Below are 23,532 nucleotides of genomic sequence, written 5' to 3' on the forward strand. Positions count from 1 at the left end.
GCTTGCTTTCAAGAAATTGTAAAGTTCTTTGAAAGACCGTTGGCCTCTGGAATCAGGCTTAACTTTTAAAATGCAGTTCTCACCTTAAGTAAGTGGACTGTTCTGCACACCTCTGTGCAAAGTGATTTTTACATAATGCAAATTTGCCCCTACATCCATCCCCATTTCACTTCTTGTTGTCTGTTCTTTTGTTCTCGAAGAGGACCAGAGTATGGAGAAAGTGATGCCATGACTTGCAAGCAAATTGGATTTAAGTGAGAGAAGACTGTGCAGAGTCACCAGTCTTGCTGTCTTCTCTGGAGAGGTCTGGGTCCAGTAGTAAGATATAAATTAAGGCAACTGGAGATGGGCCCAGGTGCAGTGGGATACCTTGGCCTTTTTACTTTCCCAGGTCTCTGTTTAACAAAGACACACATAAAATTACATCTTCATGCATGTCATAAATTGTACTAAAATGCAGATATATTAAATACCATACCATGATAATAAACAGAATTGTGCAATGGAAGACAAAGCAAGCTTATGATAAAGCATGCATGGTATGGTATAAAGCATATATGATAAAATAAGTGTAAGTGTGCAGAGTGTTGCCCTTTCCCCACTCACTGCACCCAGCCTTTTTTACTGCTGGTTGGCTACATAACTTTTTTTTTATGATGCTATCGAGCTTTGTTTAAACAGTGGCTCTCTTTTCTCTCATATATCTGATGATAACAAGCAATATTTTCCTCAACTGATCTTTCATAGTTTTTTACCTAAAGTTGAATATGCATAATAAAAATTTGTGTAAAGTGAGAATTGTCTGTACCAGTATTATTTTATCACTGAGACATACAACACATTAATTTTGAAAGAATTGAAAATGAGTATCACATAGAGGGCAATGTGTGGGGTTTGAATAGGCTGTACCACGTAAGCAGTGAAGAATTTTGAACAATAGGAATAAAAGATGTCAATAAGACAGGAAGAAAAGATGAACTTGTCACATGATGAGAGTGAGCAATGCCACATAGGCAGTTTGATTACACCACTGGCATCCCAATGTCAAGAGAAAGTGAAGCAGGTTTCTGACATTTGGGGCAGATCATTTTTGATGAATTTATGTGAGGACGTGGGCAAGAGCACAGACTTGCTGCACGGACTTGACTGGCATGACTGACTTGCAATTGATGAGATCACATCAGTTTGAGAATATTCTGGCATATGCACGAAAGTGCGGTCTGTTTAATTTTTAATTAAATTTCCTTGTAAGGTGCTTATATTTCTAGTTTTATCTATTCTTTTAAAAAAATTGAAATTTACATAATGGAAATGTAAAATACAGGGAATTGTTTTCAAATACATAGATCTTAATAGACGTTAGTAGTACAGATTTTTTTCTGGTTCCACTTAAATTCAGAAATATTTTGAATTTCCATTTTCAGAAATAATTTCTTGTTTTCCCAGGATATGCTACAAGCAGCCAGTCAGTATCGCCAAAGTAGAAATACCTTATATAGAATGGAAGAACTCACAGAAAAAGAGCCTGAATATGTTCCTTGGACAGGTAAATTCTAAAAATTAGGCACAAAAATCTAGTTTTATTATTGCTTGTTAAAGCATTTTAGATCTAATGATTTATTGTATCCATGAGTTTGTATTTTTCCATAAGCTAGTTTTGTAAATAAAAATTCAAAATTCTGCTGCTCCCTCCCAGTACTTGCTTGCCAAGACTGGGACAGCATCATTGGCACTAAGTGTGAACAGAGAGCTCAGCTAGAGAGAACTGAAAAGCAAAGGAATTGGGGCAGGACATAGGTGACAAAGTGTAATATTTCACTAAGTCTGAGGAAGACAGTGTAGCATCCAACTGAGGCCAGTTGGAGCAAAGATCAAAACTGGGAGACCATAAATTTCCAAAGTGGGAGAATGCAGAGATGGCTTTGTTATCCAGCCCCAAGGGAAACCATCATCAAAGGAGAAGAATTCTGAAGGTGAGTAATAGGGAAAAATACGGGGAAAAGAATGAAATTGCCAAAGGTCTCAGTAGAAAGAAAACTTAAAGGTTTTAAGCATAGCCAGATAACAGGGAAAATATTAATAACAGGAGGGAATATGGCCTCCAGACCAGGTCAGAGTCCAGACGTCCATGATTAAATATTACAAGACAAAAGAAAATGAATTAACATCTCATTAGGGGAGGACCCTGTGGATTCCCAAGAGCATGTAACCCATCATGGTGTTCTTGAAATATTTAAAAAGGAAATAAGAGTTGTGAGAGCAGAATTTATGGCTCACGCAGCAGAAATTATTGGTTCAGTAGAAGAACTTGAATCTGTGGTGGCAAGTCTCACCAAAGAAACAAAAGAAAGAATAATTGATTAGGTATGGAGCTACACAGAAGTGAAGGATAGGCTAGAAGAAGAGGGAGAGAAAGCCATATCATTAAGAGAAATGGCATGTGCTTTTACTAATAAAATGTAACAGTCTTGAAGGAGGATATATTGGCTATTTAAGGATTATAGATCTCCAAGAAAAACACTACACATCAAAAAACCTGTATGCTGTAAGGCAAGAATGATGTAAGAAAACTGCCCAGAACTGCTGAACAAAGAAAAACAAAGTGCTGATAGAAATAATTCGCAGCTCACCTCTAGATATAGTTAGAATATAGGCCTTGAATAATGTTATTTGAAGCCTGCTTCTTCCAAAAGTGATAATAACTAAGTAATTTGAATTTTAGTTGAGTTTTTATACAATTATCTAACCACTTAATTTTTGTATCTGACGCTATTATTTTTTTTTCTCTTTGCTTTAAAGCAACCAGTGGCCCTGCTGGTGTACGAACTGCAATAGTGCGACAACATGGAATTGTTCTGAAGGTGGTTTATCCTCAAGTAGATACCAATCTGAGAAACATCCTGACTGAGCAGATTGTAGCACTAATTGATTCTTACCTGGATAGTTACGTTTCTCAACTTAAGTCTGTGGACAAACCCAGTGATCAAGAAAGATATAACAGTTTGGAAATGGAGTACATCCAGAAAAGAGCAGATATCTTGTCTCCTCTTCGTAAGTATTCGTGTCTATTTGGAGAAAGTACAGAGAAAATTACACATTTAGTAAAATTTCTTTGGTTTAATCATTTGCAGCTTAATGTGATTTCCTTAACTGAAATTAATCACAAAGCAACAGTAATTTATTTTCCAAATGTAATTGGAGTGATTGTATCTATCATGAATTTGTATAGCACATGAAATTAAGTTCAGTTACTAAGCTTCTCAATACTTAACATTTTAATTGTAAAATAGATTAAAGATGGATTTACACATAAAGTTTTTACAAAGTCGAAATCACTGAAAGTACTGAACTCACTTAAGTATTTCCCCTCAAATAGTGCAGTTATTATACTTTTCTCTCTAAGTTAACCTAGCTAGTTGCTTAATGCAATTTTTCTTCTACTTTTGGTTTCATAGTTTCTCTTGGACAGCACCAGTGGGCTGCCTCTTTAGCAGAGAAATACTGTGACTTTGATATCTTGGTTCAAATGTGTGAGCAAACTGATAACCAGACCAGACTACAGCGTTACATGACTCAGTTTGCTGATCAGGTAACATAGTTTAATATTTATGTGGAGAATCTTACAGCATAACCTCGACATTTTAAATCTAATATTTGGAAAGAAAATGAGTATAGCAGAAGTCATTAAGCTTCATGAACACTTACGGAACATAAGAAGCTACATACGCATAAGAGGATGCTTAGAGGGAAAGTTTAGAGACTGATTGTCTCCCATTTGACCATCTTCTTTAAGGCTTCCTCTTGTTAGCACTTCTAGTTATGTTTAATTGATTCATGGAACCTAACCAGTCTTGAGACACTGAAATTCTCAGTTACATAACAATGCTCAAGCCCCTAATATTAATACTTGGCACTTCATTTTAGAGACTCAGAGCTTGGTAGCTCATTAAAAGAAAGTGAATTGCTTTTTATCTTTTTCCCCCTTCCTAATGAGACCTCCCTATTCATCTTAAAACCTAATTACTTTCTACAAATTGTCTTCTAATTTGTTTAGCAAATTACAACTTCCGTAAAGAAGAAGAAAACTTTAAAAAATACATGTATACCCTGCTTTCAGAAAGCTCAACGTCATATTTAATATTTGCCCTCTTTACTCCTAAAAAGGGAGAATAATAGTAGTGGTTTACATTTGTGTGGTGCTTTAGACTTGATGTACGTTATCTCATTTGAACTTCATGAATTTGATGCTTAGAGCATCATTGGTTAATTGCTAGAAGGAATCTTCAAGATACAATCGAAAAGCCCAACCCTTTCATTTTATATTGAGAATGAAAGTGAGACCCAGAGAAGCTCAGGGACATGCCCAGGGTCATTCAGTAACAGATTTGAAGGTAGATCTTCTGCTCCAAATGATCTTTCCAGTGTAAGTTCTCTTTCTCTTGCACCAGGCAGCTGGTAGTACAATGGACAGAGCAAAGGGTCCAGAGTCGGGAAGACCTGAGTTCAACTTCAGCCTCAGGCTAGTTCTACAACCCTGGACAAGTCATTTAACCTCTGTCTGCCTCAGTTTTCCTTATTTGTATAATGAGGATATTAATAGCACTTGTCTCCTGAAGTTGTTGTGAGGATCAAATGAGATAATATTTATGAAGTGCTTAGAAGAGTATTCTCTGTATAAATAATGCAAATTCCGATTTCCTGTCCCCTTTTCCTCTCAAATAAAATAGTTGACCCTAAGAATAAATTGCTTTTTATTGTGTTTTTTGATTTACAAAATGCTCTCCTGTCAGCGATGTGGTTGAGCTCAGTAATACAGGCCTTTACAGGCAAGGAAGTCAAGGCTGAGAAAGATTAAATATTTTGCCCATAGACCAGGCCCAGGAGGTCAAGTTGGGTCTGGTGACTCTAAGTTAATGTTCTTTTCTTTCTAGAACTCTGCTGGGTTTCTGTGGCTTTGACAGCACAAACAGTTCTGTAGCAAGTTGTGTTACTTTGAATGATCATTTCGTTAACAGTGTCTTGAATTATCAAATATCAAATTATCAAAGGGGTCATTTCATTGTAATGGAACCATAGCTGAGATTTGCTGAGGTTTGAGGGATATTTAGCCCCCCAAGTTTGGACCTTTCCAACAGGGTGCTTCTTTTGGTTTGCTTTTCATTTTTAAGTTCTTGTGGAAATAGAAGGACCAGTTCTCCATGGAATACAGGAGAAACACAGGGGAACACTCTTCTTGTCTTTTTCTCCCTAAAAGTTCGGGAAAAAAAGCATGAAAGTACAGTCATCCTAAATCACTCAATCAATCGTTTATTAAGAGCCTGTTGCAAGGTAGCCTCTGGGTTTGTAAAGACAAAACAAAAACTAGGCTCTGCCCTCAAGGCAGTTTTTTTGGGGCGGGTAGCAACAATAGTAATAATAGCTAGCATTTATATAGCACTTTAGGATTTACACAGTGCTTTACAGATATTATCTTATTTGTCCTCACAATAACTTAGGTATGTGTCATTATTATCCTAATTTTGCAGGTGAGGAAATTGAGGCATTCAATGTTTACATGATTTGCCCAGGGTCACACAGCTACTGTCTTAGGCAGGATTTGAATTCAGGCCTCCCTACTTCACATTCTGTTCCCTAGCCACCTAGCTGCTTAGTAATGAAGATATATATGATGGGGGAAAAGTATTAACAACAAGAGGAATAAGAGAAAAGCTTCCTGGAGGTAGTAGTGGGGGAGTTGAATGTTGATGTGTCATCTTCCTCTGGTGAAATGTAAGCTCTTTAAAGAAAGAGACTGTTTTCTCTTTTGTTTTTGTATTCCCCAATGCTGAGCTGGTATCTTATGCGTAGAAGGTGTTAGAAAAGAAATACTTGTTGGGTTGGATTGGATTGGATCCGTGTATTCTGCAGCAAATAGGTGAGGAGGAAGTGTATTCTGGGAATGAGGGGACAAAGACACAAGTGAGAGGAAGAAGTGGTGAATGTAGAAAAGATCACGTAGGTAGGATACTTGGACTGGAACTGTGATGAGGATTCATGTGACATAAGCCTGGGAAAGTATTTGGAACTCATGTTCTCAAGGGATTTCCTTAAATGCCAACAATTGTATTTATACTCATTTATCCCAGAGGCAGTAGAGAGCAACTAAAGGTTCTTGAGCAGGGTAGTGACATGATTTGACTTATGTTGTGAGAAGGTTATTTTGGGGGCTGTGAAGGATGGATTAGAGAAGAGAGAGAGACTTGAAAGTCAGAAGGTTATAACAGGAGATGTGTCAAGAGGTAATGAGAGTTTGACTTCTGGTGATACCTATGTTAGAAAAGGGACAGATGCAAGGTATTTTGTGGTGGAATTGGTAAAAACTGGTAACGTCTTGAATAGGGAGAGAGAAAAATTGGAAGATAATCCCAAGGTTGCAAAGTTGAGTGACTAGAAGGATGGTGATACACTTAACGAAAATAGAACATGTGCTGAAGGGAAGGAAATCATGAGTTCTGTTTTGAATATATTGAGTCAAGCTCCCAAATAGCTGAAGCAGTAGATAACCTTTTAGTTAATACAAATGGATAAACCTTACCATCATTTGTTATAGTAGGGAGACCACATAGGACAGTGGAAAGAGCAGCACTCGGCAGTCAGAGGATCTGGGTTCCTTGAAGAAACTACTCCCTGGGTGACCTTGGGCAAATCACCCTTCCTGGACCTTGGTTTCCTCCTCTGTAAAATGAAAGAGAAGTGATGCTAAATAGCTTCTGACACATCCTTCAATTCTAGAACTGTGATCTTGATGCACATATATGTATATATATATATGTGTATGTATGTATGTATGTATATATACATGTATATATATATATATATATATATATATATAAATATATATATATATGCGATAGAGATAGATCAATAGATTTCATTGGCCTCAGGAACCCCTGGTGAGGAAATTACCTTTACCAGGACACCCTGAGTGAGCTTAGTGGCTAAGTGACTTCACAGCTCAGGTTGACAAAGAAGTGAAACTCGAGCCCCATTCTTCCTGGCTCTTGGCCACTAAGTCCCAGGCCCTAGCCTTGGCATCCCTGCCAGCTTTGTGGTCTTGGGCAAGTTCCTTAGTGTCTCAGGGCCTTATTTTCTCCTCTGTCAAATGACAGCACTGGCATGCAGAAGTAACTTTCAGCTTTCTCTTTGTGTGGCCTTATGTTACATGAATCAAACATTTTTAGAACATTTCTGTTTTGGGGACCAAATAAGACTTGTGAATAAATGGCATTTTATTATTATATATCTTTTATTCCAAGTGTACTTACTGTATATTAATGCGTTCTTGGCTTTATTCTTAATAGAATTTTTCAGATTTCCTATTCCGTTGGTATTTGGAGAAGGGAAAGCGTGGCAAACTATTATCACAGCCCATTTCTCAACATGGACAGCTGACGAATTTTTTGCAGGCTCATGAGCATCTTAGCTGGTTACATGAAATCAATAGCCAGGACTTTGAAAAGGTAAAGAATGTTTTTTACAGAACAAATAGATGTAGTTTTGATATTTGCTTGTGAAAGTATCAGCATAAATAATTCATAACTTACCTCCTTTCACAAAGAAGCTCTAGGTGTTTCATCTGTTTGATTTATTGGTGTCGGTTACCAGATAGTCTCTGTTGAGGTTCAAGAGAACTGGCTTCTAGCTTTGCTCAGGCAAGTAACAACTGCTCTGTGATGGCAAAAAGAAGAAATAATTATCACACAAAAGCTCAGAAAAATCAGGACCTATTTCCTTGTGTTTATAGTGACTGTATTATTAAACTCCTATCCTAGTTTGTATTTGGACAGGTTTGGTAAAATGCTATATTAAAGTCTAGACCAGGGGTGGGGGACCTGCAGCATTAAAGTCACATTTGACCCTGAATCCAAACTTCACAGAACAAATTTAATAAAAGGATTTGTTCTGTAAAACTTGGATTCAGTCAAAAGACCACACCTAAGGACCTAGAACACCACATGGGGCCTCGAAGCCACTGGCTCCCCACCCCTGGTCTAGGTCTAGGTCTTGGTCTAGGTCCTAATCTTGGCTCTTCAACATCATGGAGTGTGGATCCTTGAAGGGTCCTCACTTTTCACAGATCAGTAAAAAAGGTGTGCTTATGTTGCTCAGTCTTAATACAAATGAGACAGCAATAATGAAATGGATAAGTCACTGAACGTTTATTCAGGAAGACATGGGTTCACATCCTTCCTCGGAAATCTATTCATTTTGTCCTTGTCCCTTATTCAACATAAGTTGAATCTTATGTTATGCAGGTTTTTGCATCTGTAAATTGAAGAAGTTGGACTTTCTGCCTTCTAAAGTTCCTTCCAGATCTGAATCTGATTCTGTGTAAAGTAAAAAGAAGTTGTGTATTCGAATTCTCTTTATTCTTTATTTCAGTTTCCTCAGAGCAATAATTAATTACCCATTATCTTAATCTGTTCTTATATTTTGATTTATTCTAGGCTCATGCAACACTTCTGGGCTTGGCAAATATGGAGACTCGTTACTTTGCAAAAAAGAAAACACTTCTTGGCCTGAGTAAATTAGCTGCATTAGCTTCAGATTTTTCAGAGGATTTAATTCAGGAAAAAATTGAAGGTAAACAAAGGACTGAGTGTTTTGAAGGGCAGAAGAGAGAATTTAATAAATTCCATTCAACCAGCATTTATTTCTGAGGCCTCATGGCATAGTGGAGAGTGAGCTGGCCTCAGAGCCAGGGAGACCTGGGTTCAAGTCCTGCCTCTGACACATGATGACTGGGGGACCTTTGCCAAAACCCTACAAAGTTTTGACCTGCATTGGTATAGGGAGCTTGTTTCCACTCAAATCACAGGCCTAGTTCTTATCTCTGTCCCCACCAAGTATGAGGCACTCTGCTGCTCTCAGGATATAAATTTTAAATCAATATCAGAACAGTTGTACTGTGATCATGGATTTTTTTCAAAGCATAATCTGAGTGTGATATTTCCTAGGCCCCATAGGAGCTCACATTTCTTCTTGGAGGGATATAATTTGCACACAGATAAGTATGACACAAAACAGTGATACATATGAAGAAGAGACACAGACAAGGTATCTAGGGAAATGTGAGGAGGGATCTAGTTCTTTGAGCTTGGGAAATCCAGGAAGGTTATTTATGGAGAGAGAGGTGCCTGAGCTGACCCCTGAGGGAAGAGGAAGATTCTGAAAAGCAGAGATGAGGAGGGTAGCTATCCCTAGACTTGTGGAGGCAAGAGATATATTATCAACTTTGTCGAATAGCTAATAATACATTTTGCCTGAAGTGAGAGCATATGGATGTGCATAATAGAAAGTAAGGCAGGCCTGGGGTCTTGAAAGCCAGGCTAGGAGCTTGTATTTTACCCTATGGACCACTGAAGGTTTCTGAACAAGGAAATGACATGGTCATACTTGTGCCATAGGCAGATTATTTTGGCAATGTCGTGATGGATCACTAGAATGGAGAAAGAAACTGGAGGAAGAGAGATAAGTGAGCCTGTTACTGTAGTTTAGGTGAAAGGTAAAGGCCTGAACCAGGAAGAAATAAGAGTAGAGAGGAGGTGATGTTCATAAAAGATGTGGAGGTCAAATCTGCAGAACTTGGTAATTGATTAAATGTGAGGAGTAAGAAATGGGAAGAGTGAAATAAAGGCTTTTTAATTATTTTAGTGTAAAGAGACTGTTTACTGTTATTATTGAATTGTATATATTCTGTTCAGCACATATCTTTCTTTTAAGGGAAATGTTTTTTCTTAGACTTAGTATATTATTTTTCCTAAATATAGCTTAAATATCAGTCCTTAAAGTTCTGTAGCTTATTGATCATTGAAAAATAAATTCACAAGTTCATTTTAAATTCACATGGATTAAACACATTTACATGTCAGGTTTGCCAGCAACTATCTGAAATGAAGAATGAATATTTTGCAGGTGTGCACTATGGCACATAAGTAAATAATAAAGTTATTCTCTTCTTTATGTAATAAATACTGACTGAACTTAGTCTAAATAAAATGAATATTTCTTTATACCAAGTAGGACAGGAAAAGACTTCTACATGAATTTCTATTATGTTTAGTTTTCTTTTAAATATAAAATAAATTCTGTGTGTAATTTTCAGAGCTGTCTTGCTTATTAACTCTTATTTCCTACTGTTCAGTGCATTTAACAAAGGCTTCAATACAGCTCTTTTTTCTTTTTTTTCTTTCTTTTTTTTGGGGGGGGGGGAACCTTATTGCTACTCTCCTGTTCTTCCCCACTTCAACTGCCAGTTGAGGAGAAAAGAAGGAAAAACAAAGTCTTTGGAGCAAGTGTTCATAGTTCAGCAAAATAAATTTCCATATTCATATATGTATGTCATATTGTCTTATGCTTTCCCATGAATCCATCACCTTTCTGTCAGTTCTTCATTGTTTCTTCATCAGGTGTCTATTGGTCATTGTATTTAGTTTTCAGGGTTTTGTTTTTTTTTTTACATTGTTCCTGTTAGTATATAAATTACTTTGGTTCTGCTTACTTCATTCACTCTGTCAATTCATATGGTCTTCCCAGATTTCTTTGAAACCATCACTTTTCTTATCTCTGTGGTGGATAGTATTCCATTATACTCATGCACTTTAATTTTCTTAGTCTTTCTCAGTTGATGAGCCTCCCCTTACTTTCCAGGTGTTTATGCACATTTTGGGTGCTTCCTTTTTTGATCTCTTTGGGATTCAGTTCTGTATTCCAAAATAAAACATTTTACTTTGACTTGATCGGTTAGGAACAAGCCATTGTACATCCCTCACTTCAGCCTTTCAGAACCTTTATGTTTCTTCAAAACTTAGCTTACGTGACATTTCTTTAGTGTTGCCTTCCCCACTGCCATCCTCAGACATTGCTAGAGCTCTTTGTATCTGCCTTTTCTTTGTCCTCATCACTTCACTTCCTGAGGGCAGACTTTTTTTGTATTTTTCTTTCACCTTGATGCCGAGCATAGTGTTTTGTTTGTGGTAGTCATTTAATAAATGCTTGCTGAATTGAATTTTCTTGAAATATTTCAATCTTTTTTTAAAAAAATATGTAACATTTTGTTCTACCATGCCATAATTATGTTTTTAAATGTATTTTTATTATTAGTTTGTTTTTCTACAATAGACTGTACCCAACAGACACTCAAGACAACTTTCCTACAACATACACTTCCAGAATACAGTTATACAAAGGCATGTAATAGTCTTTGCTGTTATTTCATCATGCTAGGATTAAATTTCGTGAATTAAAATCATAATCACAGTTAGGAACATTATTCTGAAATAATTAGAAATTCCTACATAATTTATAACTTGGTGGTGTTTTCCATATTATTTTATCAGTATCCTTAATTGAAATTCTAAAAATTTTGTCCTTTATAATTGTAGAGAAGTGGCCATGCTAGTTGTTTTAAAATATGTATAGTCTATAAACATAGTAGATACTGTAAAAGAGGAAGCAAGTTTTTCAGACTCTGCCAGGAATTAACAATGTGTTCAAAACCTAAAGAATTTAAATGAATGTTTATTCCAATTTCTTTCCTTTTTTCCCTGTTTTAGACATTTTGATGAAGCCCCTTAAACTTAACACTATGCTTTACTGTGTCATGTTATAAGAATGCTTTCAGATCTAGTAACCTATAAATTCATATTCTGATTCCCCAAAATTTTAATGGTGATATTTTGATGTTTAACATTTGTGCTCCAATTATTTTCTTTGTTATAATCCTTTTGTATTCCCATTGTAGGTAACATGGGAAAGTCTCTCTTAGAACTTCTAAATAAATAGTTTCCTTATTTTAATGAAATTATACTATAATAACCTCACTGGAGGAAAGGAAATCAAAACCATGTAGACAGTGCTATAAAGAAACCACCATTCATGAACATGGGATCATTGTTAGCCTGTTTGTCAGTTACCTTCAACAGTCTGACTTTAGTGTTGCCCAGGAGAAAATGAAGAAGAGGAAAAGGAAAAAGTATTTTATCGTGCCTACTATGTGCCAGGAACTGTGATAAAAGCCTTTTACAAATATATCATTTGCCCAAGTTCCTATTCACTTTGTATGTCAATTAAACCATACATAAGATCATATGGTAACAGATCTAATTTTCAATATTCATTTCCACAAGATTTTGAGTTCCAAATTTTCTCCCCATCTCTCCTCTTCCCCCCACCTCATTATGGCAAGCATTCTCATTACTCCTTCCTCCAGTAGGCCCTCCCTTTCATCCCCCTCTTCTTTATTTTCTTGAAGGGCAAGATAGATTTTGATACCCTATGTCTGTATATCTTATTTCCCAGTTGTATGTAAAAATAATTTTTTTAACATTTGTTTTTAAAACTTTGAGTTCCAAATTCCCTTTATCCCTTCCCACCCAACCTCATTGAGAAGGCAAGCAATTCAGTATAGGTTATACATGTATAGTTATGCAAAACACTTCCGTAATGGTCCTTTTGTGAAAAAACAACTATATTTCCTCCATCCTATACTGCCCCCCACTTATTTTCTCCTTTGATCCTGTCCCTTTTCAAAAGTGTTTGCTTATGCACACTTATACCCCCCCCCCCAAACTGGCCTCTCTTCTTTTCCCCCTCCCCCCCACCACCCCCTTCCCCCTACTTTCCTGTAGGGTAAGATACCCAATTGAGTGTGTATGTTATTCCCTCTTCAAGTCAAATCTAATGAGATTCAAGTTCACTCATTCATTCTCACCTCTCCCCTTTTCCTCTCCATTGTGAAACCTTTTTTGTACCTCATTTCTGTGAGATAATCTACCCCAATCTATCTCTCCCCTTTTCCTTGTCCCAATATATTTCTCTCTCACCCTTTAATTTTTTTTTAAGATATCATCCCTTCATATTCAACTCACCCTGTGCCATCTATTTGTCTATCTTATCTATCTAATCTATTTCATCCAACTACCCTAATACTGAGAAAAGTCTCATGAATTACGAATATCATGTTTCCATGTACGAATGTAAACAGTTCAATTTTATTTAGTCGTTTATGATTTCTCTTTCCTGTTTATCTTTTCATGCTTTTCTTGATTCTTATGTTTGAAAGTCAAATTTTCTATTCAGCTCTGGTCTTTTCATCAAGAATGTTTGAAAGTCCTCTGTTTCATTGAATGTCCATTTTTTTCTCCCAAAGGATTATACTGAGTTTTGCTGGGGTAGGTGATTTTGGTTTTAACCCTAGCTCATCTGACCTCTGGAATGTTATATTCCAAGCTATCTGATCCCTTAGTGTAGATACTGCTAGATCCTGTGTTATCCTAATTGTATTTCCACAATACTCAAATTCTTTCTTTCTGGCTGCTTGGAAAATTTTATCTTTTCCCTGGGAACTCTGAAATTTGACTACAATATTCCTAGGAGTTTTCCTTTTAGGATCTCTTTCCAGTGGTGATCAGTGGATTCTTTCAATTTCTATTTTACTCTCTAGAATATCAGGGTAGTTTTCCTTGATAATTTCTTGAAAGATGATGTCTAGGTTCTTTTTTTGATCATGGTTTTCAGGTAGACCAACAATTTTAAAATTATCTCTCTTGGATCTATTTTCCAGGTGAGTGGTTTTTCCAGTGATATAGTTCACATTGTCTTCTATTTTTTCATTCTTTTGGTTCTGTTTTATGGTTTCTTGATTTCTCATAACGTTGTTAGCTTCCATTTGCTCCATTCTAATTTTGAAGGAATTATTTTCTTCAGTGAGCTGTTGTACCTCCTTTTCTGTTTGGCCAATTCTGCTTTTTAAGGCATTCTTCTCATTGGCTTTTTGGCTCTCTTTTGCCATTTGAGTTAGTCTGTTTGTAAGGTATTATTTTCTTCAGTATTTTTTGGAATTTCCTTTAGCAAGCTGTTGACTCGTTTTTCATTTTTTTTCTTGAATCACTCTCATTTCTCTTCCTAATTTTTCTTCTACTTTTCTTACTTGACTTTCAAAATCCTTTTTGAACCCTTGCATGGCCTGAGATGAATTCACATTTTCTTGGAGGCTTTTGATGTAGGAGCTCTGATTTGGTTGTCTTCCTCTGGTTGTATATTTTGATCTTCTTTGTCACCAAAGGAAGATTCTATAGTCTGAGTTTTGTTTTGTTTTGTTTTGTCTTGACATTTACTCATCTTCCCAGCCAAATGCTTGACTTTCTAACTTTTTCAAGGTATGACTGCTTCCAGTGGGAGTAGGGGTGGGGTGGGTGTACTGTCCCAGATTTCAGGGGTTTTGTATCAGCTGCTTGATCTCCCACTGTCTCTGGACCCAGAGCTTTGGAATCAGCTGCTGCTGCTGCCCCCACTGCCCCGGGACTAAGGCCAGACTCTCACTAGACTACAAACTCATCTTTGACCCAGGTCCCACAGAGTTTTCTCATTGACCTTTTTTGGCATTTGTGGGTTGAGAAGTTTGGAAACTGCTGCAACTACCAATGATTCAGTTCCTTGAGGTCTGCTCCAGCCCATCTGTGCCAGCACGACCCATGCCCTGTGTGCTCTGCTCCCTGCCAGTAGACTACACCCTTCTTGTCCACTTTTCAGGTTGTTTTAGGGTGCAGATTTCTTTCATTTTGTCATTTTGTAGGTTCTATAGCTCTAGAACTTGTTTGGAGTCAGTTTTTTACAGATGTTTGGAGGGGCTTAGGGCAGAGCTCAAGCAATTCCTTGCTTTTACTCTGCCATCTTGGCTTTGCCCCTAAGAGAATCTTTGAACTTTTAAAAAAAATTCAGACTTTTTACTCCAGTAAAACAGACCTGGAAGTTATACTGATATTTCTTCTTTTTTCCTTTGCATACTAGAAATGTCTGAGCAAGAACACTTTCTTTTACATCAAGAGACCCTACCTGAGCAGCTACTAGCTGAGAAACAGTTTAATCTCAGTACAATGCCAGTGTTGACTGCACCACAGCTGATCAATGTATGTATTTTTTACAGTCTTACAGCCCTATTTTTGTATCTGATTGTTCTGAAAGCCCCTATGGAGGGATATTGTGACATAGTGGGAGCAGTGCTGGATTGGGAGTCAGAGACCTTATTTTAGATCCCAGCTTTGTTGTATATCACCTGGATCACATTGGACAAATCATTTCACCTCTCTGGGTTCCTTATCTGTAAAGTCAGGGGGCTGGACTGGATGACCTCCTGTGGATCCTTTTTTAATTCGATAAACATTTATTAAGTACCTACTCTGTGCCAGGCACTATGGTAAACTTTGGGGATAAGGACAAGCTCTTATCTGTCCTATGACCTTACTAAAAATGATCTCATCTTTTTTTTTTTTAACCATAGCTGTACATATGTGAGGAAAACAGAAGAGCTAATGAGTATGACTTCAAGAAAGCTCTGGACTTGCTAGAATACATCGATGAGGTAAATCAAGAAAAATCAGTTAAAAAGATCATACACCATACAAGAATATCCCTTTAAAATCCCTCACCAATGTCAGATTTTCTACCTCTTAACTTTATGAAGCGAACAAATATCAAGAGGAGAGCAGCCCTAATATTTCACCAATTAGATTGGGATATTTATATGGTGATTCTTCAGGAAGCTATATCATAGGTTAAAAAAAAAAAAAGAATAATATTTGACACTAACCCTTTAGGAAAACAATTCAGTTGGAACCAGTTCCCTTCCTTATTATATCCTACATAGATGTAATTTTCTTCTTGTGTTCTCAAAAAACCCCTCCATTTGAAGCATATGCTTGACATACTTCATATATGCTAATTCCAGAACTTGAGCTTTGGGACCTGTCCTGATCTTTAAAACACCCTCTTGAATAGACCCCAAGGATTTCAGTTAAATATTCACTAGAGTCTATAAACATTTCATCAAATTTCCCTATTAATTGAAAATTTCTCTATCTTCACCATGATTTGTTTTGTGCTGTTTTTAAGGAAGAAATATTCTAACCTCTTGCTAAGTATAACCCCATCTCTCATTTTCTTGATCCATTTGCTCAATCAACGTGCATTTATTGTGTGTTTATTTTGTGTTAGGATTTGAGCATATAGAGACAAAAGTGTAAAACTCCCTTCCAAGAACTTGCAGTCTATTGGAAGAGACAACTTACTATATAGTTGAATATAAAACCATAGAAAACATATCTAAGACAGCCTTGAGGTGGGAGGCATTAGTAGCTGGGACAACCAGAAAATTTCTCCTTCACAAGGTGACATTCGAGCTTAGATTTGAAGGAAATCAGGAATTCCAAAAGTAGAAGTGAGGAGGAAATACATCCTAAGCCTGGAGCATGGCTGGTGCTAATGCTCAGAGATCAGAAATGGAGTTATGTGTGAGGAGCAGCAGCAGGGCCAGTTTGCCTGGATAGTAGAATGGGTAGAAAGGAGTAACGTGTAAAAAGAGTGGAAAACTAAGGGGCCAGACTGTGGGGAGCTTTAAGTGCCAAGTAGCAGAATTTATATTTGATCCGAGAGTTTATAGAGAGCTCCTTAGGTCTAGTAAACTGGAGTTTATTGGGCAGAGATATTACATGGTCACACCTGTGTTTTAGGAAAATCATTTTGGCAGCTAGGTAGAAGGTAGATTAGAGAGGGGGAAAGCTTGAAGCAAAGATATTAATTACTAAGCTATTTTAATAATTCAGGAAAGAAGAAATGAGGGCCTCGAAGGAAAATTGTGTTGAGAAAGGGATATAACAGAGAGATGTAGTGAACATAAAATGATGAGATTTGGTAAGTGTTTGGCTATGTGGGTTGAATGTGGGGCAAGAGTTAAGGATGATTCCAAGGTTGCAAACCTAAGTGACTAGGAAGAAGACAATGCCGTTGACAAAATTAGGAAAGTTTGGAGAAAAGATAGGGTTGGGGTTTGGATGGACTGGCATGGGGAGAACATAATATATTCTGTTTTGAACATGTGGAGTTTAAGATACCTATGGAACATCTAGTTTGAACTGTTTAATGGATAATTACTGAAGTGAGACTGTAGTTGAGGAAAATGAATAGGGCTGGAGATAGATAGATAGATAGATAGATAGATAGATAGATAGATAGATAGATAGATAGATCGATCGATCTGGGAGTTTTCATACAACTGTTAATTAAACCCATCGGAGCTCACAAGGCTACCAAGTAATAGAGAGAAAAGGGAAGAGGGCCCAAGAGAGTCATGGTGTAAAGTCACAGTTAGAGGGCATTGATAATGATTCAGCAGAGAACATTGAAATTGAGCAGTGAGATAGGTAAGAAGAAACCAGGAGAGAGAGAGAATTATGTAAACCCAGAGGGGACAGTATCCAGGAGGAAAGGGTGATCAGAAATGTCAAATATTCCATAGAGGTCACTAAAGATGAGTATCATCTCCCTCTCCTCCCCCTTCCCTTACCAAAAAAAATGCCCTTAGAGTTGGCAATTAAGGGATACTTGATAATATTGGAGAGTTTTAGTTGAATGATGAGACAGAGACCCACATTACAGGAGATTTAGGAAAGAGTGAGAATGCTCATCTCACTCTATTGTAAAGCTGCAAAGTCCATAGACAAAGTATATCATCTATATTTTCAGACTTTTTTGGTGTTTTGATTGGTTTTGTTGGGGGAATTTCCACTTTTTAAAAAATTATTATTTGTGATATGGGATGGCTGTCTGATGGGGGAAGAGAAAAAGAATCCTAGGAGGAAAAGAAAGATGAATAAAAATTTATTTTGAAAAAATGAGAGGATAGAAAGTGAAAGCACCAATTTATAAATGGCTTTTTCAATGAGTTTAGCTGAAAAGGGAAAGATAAATAAAGAAGGCTAGCTAGTAGGAGAGGTAGGATCCAGTGAGGGTTTTTAAAAGAGAAGACTTGGGCATCTTGTAGATATCAAGGGAAAAGCCAGTATATAGGGAGAAATTGAAGATTAGAGAGTGAAATTGATGATGGGGGCAAATCTGCTCAAGAAAATGAGAGGAGACCCTTAACTAGAATATATGTAGAGGTTAAGCTTTTTAAGTAGAAGGGTCACTTCATCACTAAAGACTGGAGAATGGGGGATATGAGGGGCCTGTGTCAGATGTATGTGAGATGAAATGAACAAGGAGAAGAGGGGACTCAATGGCATTATCTCAGTTTTCTCAGTAAAGTCAGAGGCAAGATCCTCAACTGAGAGGATGGGGGAGGAGATGATTTGAAGAGAAAAGGTTTGAAATAGCTATTGTGGTAAGTGGGATACATAGTGGAGGTAGCAGGAAGTAGTACATCAGACTTCTTCCCAAAGCTCCTAAACACAGATCTGGAAAATGCACTAGACCAAATCCTGATGGAAAAATCCAAGAAAAAAGTCACAGTGAGTCATTTTTGCAGTCCAGGTTCACATAGGGAGATGGATAAAGAGGTCTGTGGACACTGGGGAAAGGGATCTGACCAGGAGCTTCCTTTGCATGGAACATTCCAGTGCCGGGGAGAGGCTGTATACCAGGACAAGAGAAGATCCCAGATATATACCAAGGTACTGCAGTGGAAACTGGTGCTATCTGGAAGCTTTGTCACCCAATACCCAGTTTTAGGTCACAGATTCAGGGCAGATTGAGGAGGGGACTGTCACCCGGGGGGTCCTTGGAGGGAAGGACTGGTTACAGGTCCTAGCAGGATACTGAGAGAGGAAGCTCAAAAGTAAGCAGCAGCATTGTGGCTCAGACCACAGCTCTACCCCATTCTCAACCCTGAAGTAGAATAACCAGCCTTCAGTTTTGTCAGTGAACCAGCAGAGCTTCCCAGATGTCTGATAAGAGATGAGTTGAAGAGCAATCTACTGCTACTCAAACCCAGTTCAGGATCTTGCAGAGCTTAGACCAGCAGGGAAGCAGTCAGATTTTGCTGGATCATACCACTTCAGGGACACTGAAAACTTAGCAATCCTGAGTCTGATCTGTCCCTGAGATCCTAGAATAACAAAACACTCCAAGAAAGCAGGACTGGCCAGATATTCCCTCCAAGGCAGCCTAGTCCTAATATAAAATCTGAAGTCAAGAATTAGGTTGGAAGAAAATGGTCAAATGACAGAAATAAATTTCACTATAAAAGCTATAGGGAATCTTAAGACATGATCCCAAAAGAAAAGATTGACTCCAGATTATCCACAAAATAAAATGCCAGTGTTTCTGTTATCAATGTGAAAGAAATATTTAAGAATTAAACTCCTAAAATTCCAAGAAAGGAAGGAAGAGTGGAAGGGAGGGGTTGGAAAAGAAATTAAAACTACGGAAAAAAGAATTGGAAAGGGAATTAGAGTAACAGCTTACCCAAGCAACAAACTCATTGAAAGCTAGAATGAACCAAATGGAAGTTAATGATTCCATGAGATGAAAAATGTTACAGTCAAAAGATTGAAAAAAAAATAGACAAAATATTAAGTAAGCAAAACCAACCAAGGAAAAGAAAAACTAAGAATCATTGAACTACATAAATGCCATGACTTAAAAAAAAAAAAGAATCTAAACATTATATTTCAAAAAACCTTAAAAGAAAACTGCCCAGATCTCTCAGAGCTGGAGGGCAAAGTATAAATAGGAAGAATATACTACTCACCTCTTAAAAGAAATTTCCTAATGAAAATGCTTAGAAAAATTATAGGCAAAAATCCAGAGCTTCTTGGTGTTACAAATAGAAAAAAAATCAAGTATGAAGGAGCCACAGTCACAATCATATGATTTAGTAGCCACCACTGTAAAGGAGTAGAGAGCTTAGATGACAGTATTCCAGAAGGCAAAGGATATATATAGGTTTACAATCATGACTAACTTACCCAATAAAAATGAGTATAATACTACAAAGGAAAAATAGATCCTTAATGAAATAGAGGACTTAAAAGTATTGCTGATGAAAAGATCAGAATTTTGTATATACTTTGAAGTTCAAACACAGGAATCAAGAAAACAGAAAGGTAACCACAAATGAAGAATCATGCAAGGATAAACTGCTTACATTCAAGTATAGGGAGGTGATACATCTGTCCCCTCTGAACCCTGTCATCATCAGGGATCATAGAAGAAATCTATTCGGACAGAAGACCTGCTTGGGAGTGGTTCTGTTACATCTTGATATCATAAGAGAAGAATGGAAAGAGAAGGGAGAAATGCACTGGGGAAGGGAAAAGGAAAGGAAAGAAGGATAGGGAAAATAATCTCACATAATCAGGGTACACAGACATTTTACAGACTCAGAAAGGGTATGGGGAAATAGGTACATGAACCTCACTCTCATCTAAACTAGGAGAGAAAAACACACACAGAATTGGGTACAGAAATACATTTTACTCAACAGAAAGCAGGAAGGAAAAGGGGGAATTAGAAGGAGGATATGTTAAGTGTGGGGTAAGTCTTAAACAAAACCTAGGAATATGCAAAAATATTCATAGTTCTTTTTAAGATAGCAAAGTATGGGAATTTAAGGGAGGTGCCCATTAATGGAGAAAACTGAGTAAATTATGTGATGGAATACTATTGTGCTCTAAGAAGTAAAGAAAATGGTTTTAGAGAAACCTAGGGAGACAATATTAACTGCTGCAGAGCAAAGTGAACAGAACCAGAACAATTTCTACAATATCAACACTATGGAAAAGACAAACAACTTTGAAAGATGTATGAACTCTGATCATTGTAATGACTAACCACAATTCTAGAGGACTAATGCTGAAGCCTGCTGTCTACCTCCTGATGGGATACATTGAGGGCTCAGAGTGTAGAATGAGACATCTATTTTTTGGACATAGCCAGTGTTGAAATTCATTGAGCTTGACTATTCATGTATGTAATAGACATTTTTTTTTTCATTCTCAATTGGGGAAGGGGAATGAGGATGGAAGGGAGAAAAGGGATATTTTTGCTGATTGGAAAAAAAAGTGTCTATAATTTTTTTTTTAAAGAATCAATTAGGGCAGTGTAAAAAGATTGCTTTACTTCATTGAGGGCTCAGTGGAAATCAGATTTAAAATGTATAGTGGACCCAGTCAGCAGTTTCATGATTTCCTCCAGCTTCATTCAGCATTCATTCAGAGTTGGGGTAGAAAAAGTATTTGGTGGTGAGAATAATCCAAGTTTAGGGATTGACAGAATAAGATTGGTGTTGGGGTAAAGGAGTCAGGGAGTGAAGGAAGCAGCAGTACAAATCACATAAAACCTATTTTTATTGATGCTTGACTTCAAAATAGAGTAATTTTTCAATTGTTTCATGATCTGAACCAGTTTATAGTATGTAACAGTGTATGATCTTTAATATTTAACAGCTTTTACAAACAGTACTTGTCCCTTGAATCTTTTTTTTTTTTTGTTATTATAATGTATCTGAGCACTGAGGATAACAGTTTTGCCACTTTTATTCTTAGACACATTTAGATAGGGAGAAGAATACAAAAGGAATTAGATATGCTTGTTTTATTCTGAAATACGTTATAGGGTTGTTGTGAATTTCTTTGTTCTATTGGTTAACAAGGCATGTCCATACAATATTGGCAGTGTAAATATAATCTTAACAGCAATGGGAAATAGCCACTTCTGTCAGTAAACAAAAGGGCAAGAAGGGAAATATCCTATTCCCTTTTAAGGCACAGAGACACATTACTCCTGTCTCTGTTACTGAAGTGCATTCAGGGTAACGTGGCACTAATGTGTTCTCTATCAGCATATTTCTCAGGTATATTGCATGCTGTGATGTGTTCTGAAAACTTATTATCATTTGAATACCCTGATACAGAATTCTATACTTGATGGCATTCTTGATGTTCTTAATCCTAAAACTTTGGAGAACCAATTTGTACTTTTTATCATTTCAAAATGTACTCCGATCTGATATTTTAAATAATGTTTCAGAAAATCATATATAAATGAACTTTCAAAGGTACAGATCATAGAACTTTGAACTCTCATAGCTGAAAGAAACTTTAAAGATGACCTAATTTAATCCTTCATCTTAAACTGAGTGGCAGAGAGACTCAGTGATTCACTCAGACCTGAATATATTTGTGACAAGTTAGTCTTTTCTTTTTCAACATAATTTTTGAATGTTACCCAAAAGGTTCATGTTTTCAGCTAAAAGATTAAATAGTAGTTGTTATTCAAAGATGACAATACTAGCAAGCATTTGGGATCCTGTGTGGGTATGGTTGTAAGGGTAAATGTGTGACTAAAAAATGTTTTTCTTAGTAGTAGGCCATTTGGTAGTTGCTTGGGTTTGCAACTAGAGCCATTGTTAGACATGTATGAATCAGTTAATAAATAAGCATTTATTAAGTGGTTACTGTGTGCCAATCACTTTGCTAAGTTCTTGGAATACAAAGACATTCTAATGGGAGAGACCAGGTGTACATGTGTTACATACAGAAGATACACAAAATAGTTTTGAGAGAGAGAAATGTATAAGCAGCTAGAAGGTGAGAGAAAGAAAGAGGGACCAGGAAATGCTTTCTGTAAAAGGTAGTTTTTTTTCCCCTTTAAATGAATTTATTTAATTTTAATTTTCAACATTCACTTCCATAAGTTTTTTTTTCCACTTCCCTCCCCTCCCTGCTCCCCAAAATGGTATGCAATCTGATAAAGACTCTACATATACATTCTTATTAAACATTTTCACATTAGTCATGTTATAAAGAAGAATTAGAAAGAATGGGAGAAACCACAAGAAAGAAAAAAACAACAAAAAAAGAGCAAATAGTATGCTTTGATCTGCATTCAGTCTCTATAGTTCTTTCTCTGGATGTGGATAGCATTTTTCATCATGAGTCTTTTTTTAGCTCTCTGAGAAGAGCTAAGTCTATCAAGGTGAGTCCTCACACAATGTAGCTTTTAATGTGCTCAGTGTTCTCATTTCTGCTTATTTCATTCAACATCAGTTCATATAAGTCTTTCCAGATCTTTCTGAAGTCTGCCTGCTCATCATTTCTTATAGCACAGTAGTATTCTAAATACATTCATATACCACAACTTGTTCAACCATTCCCCAATCGATGGGCATTCCCACAATTTCCAGTTCTAGGCCACCACAAAAAGAGCTGCTATAAACATTTTTGTACATGTGGGTCCTTCTCCCATTTGTGTGATCTCTTTGGGATATAACCGTAGAAGCTATATTGCTGGGTCAAAGGGTATGCACATTTTTATAGCCCTTTGGGCATAGTTCCACATTGCTCTCCAGAACGGTTGGATCGTTGAACTATGTCTTACAGGAAACCAGGGGTTCCCAGAAGTACAAGTAGGAGGGACCATATTCTAGGCACAGGGAACAGGCATAGAAAAGTCATAGAGATGGGAGATGGAAGGTCATGCGTCCAGAACATTAAGTAACTAAGACTGTGAGGTTGAGAATAAAATCTAAGTTTGGAAAGATAGGAATGGGGCAGATAGTGAAAATAATTTTAATGTCATTAATCTTGAGGTAGTGGGGAATTACTGGTGGTGTTTGAGCAGCAGGAGGGTAGTATGATCCAGACTTGCGTATTAGGACAGACACCAGTAGATGAACTGGAGTAGAGAGGCTTAAGGCAGAGGGAACAAATTGGAAGC

At 37.0% G+C, this 23,532-nt stretch overlaps 1 protein-coding gene across 3 annotated transcripts in view; it reads left to right on the plus strand.

Annotated features, from left to right (window-relative positions):
- NUP133 (nucleoporin 133) overlaps window positions 1–23,532 on the plus strand; it is a 67,940-nt gene that overhangs the window by 38,407 nt on the left and 6,001 nt on the right. For all 3 annotated transcript variants that reach the window (XM_072647470.1, XM_072647471.1, XM_072647472.1), the window contains exons 17-23: window positions 1,447–1,546; window positions 2,800–3,051; window positions 3,456–3,589; window positions 7,341–7,499; window positions 8,487–8,622; window positions 14,830–14,948; window positions 15,320–15,400. In XM_072647470.1, coding sequence (XP_072503571.1) covers window positions 1,447–1,546; window positions 2,800–3,051; window positions 3,456–3,589; window positions 7,341–7,499; window positions 8,487–8,622; window positions 14,830–14,948; window positions 15,320–15,400 — 981 coding nt within the window. The remainder of the gene's footprint in view (window positions 1–1,446; window positions 1,547–2,799; window positions 3,052–3,455; window positions 3,590–7,340; window positions 7,500–8,486; window positions 8,623–14,829; window positions 14,949–15,319; window positions 15,401–23,532) is intronic.

Source organism: Notamacropus eugenii, chromosome 2 (genome assembly GCF_028372415.1).
Source record: "Notamacropus eugenii isolate mMacEug1 chromosome 2, mMacEug1.pri_v2, whole genome shotgun sequence".
Classification (NCBI taxonomy): Eukaryota; Metazoa; Chordata; class Mammalia; order Diprotodontia; family Macropodidae; genus Notamacropus; species Notamacropus eugenii.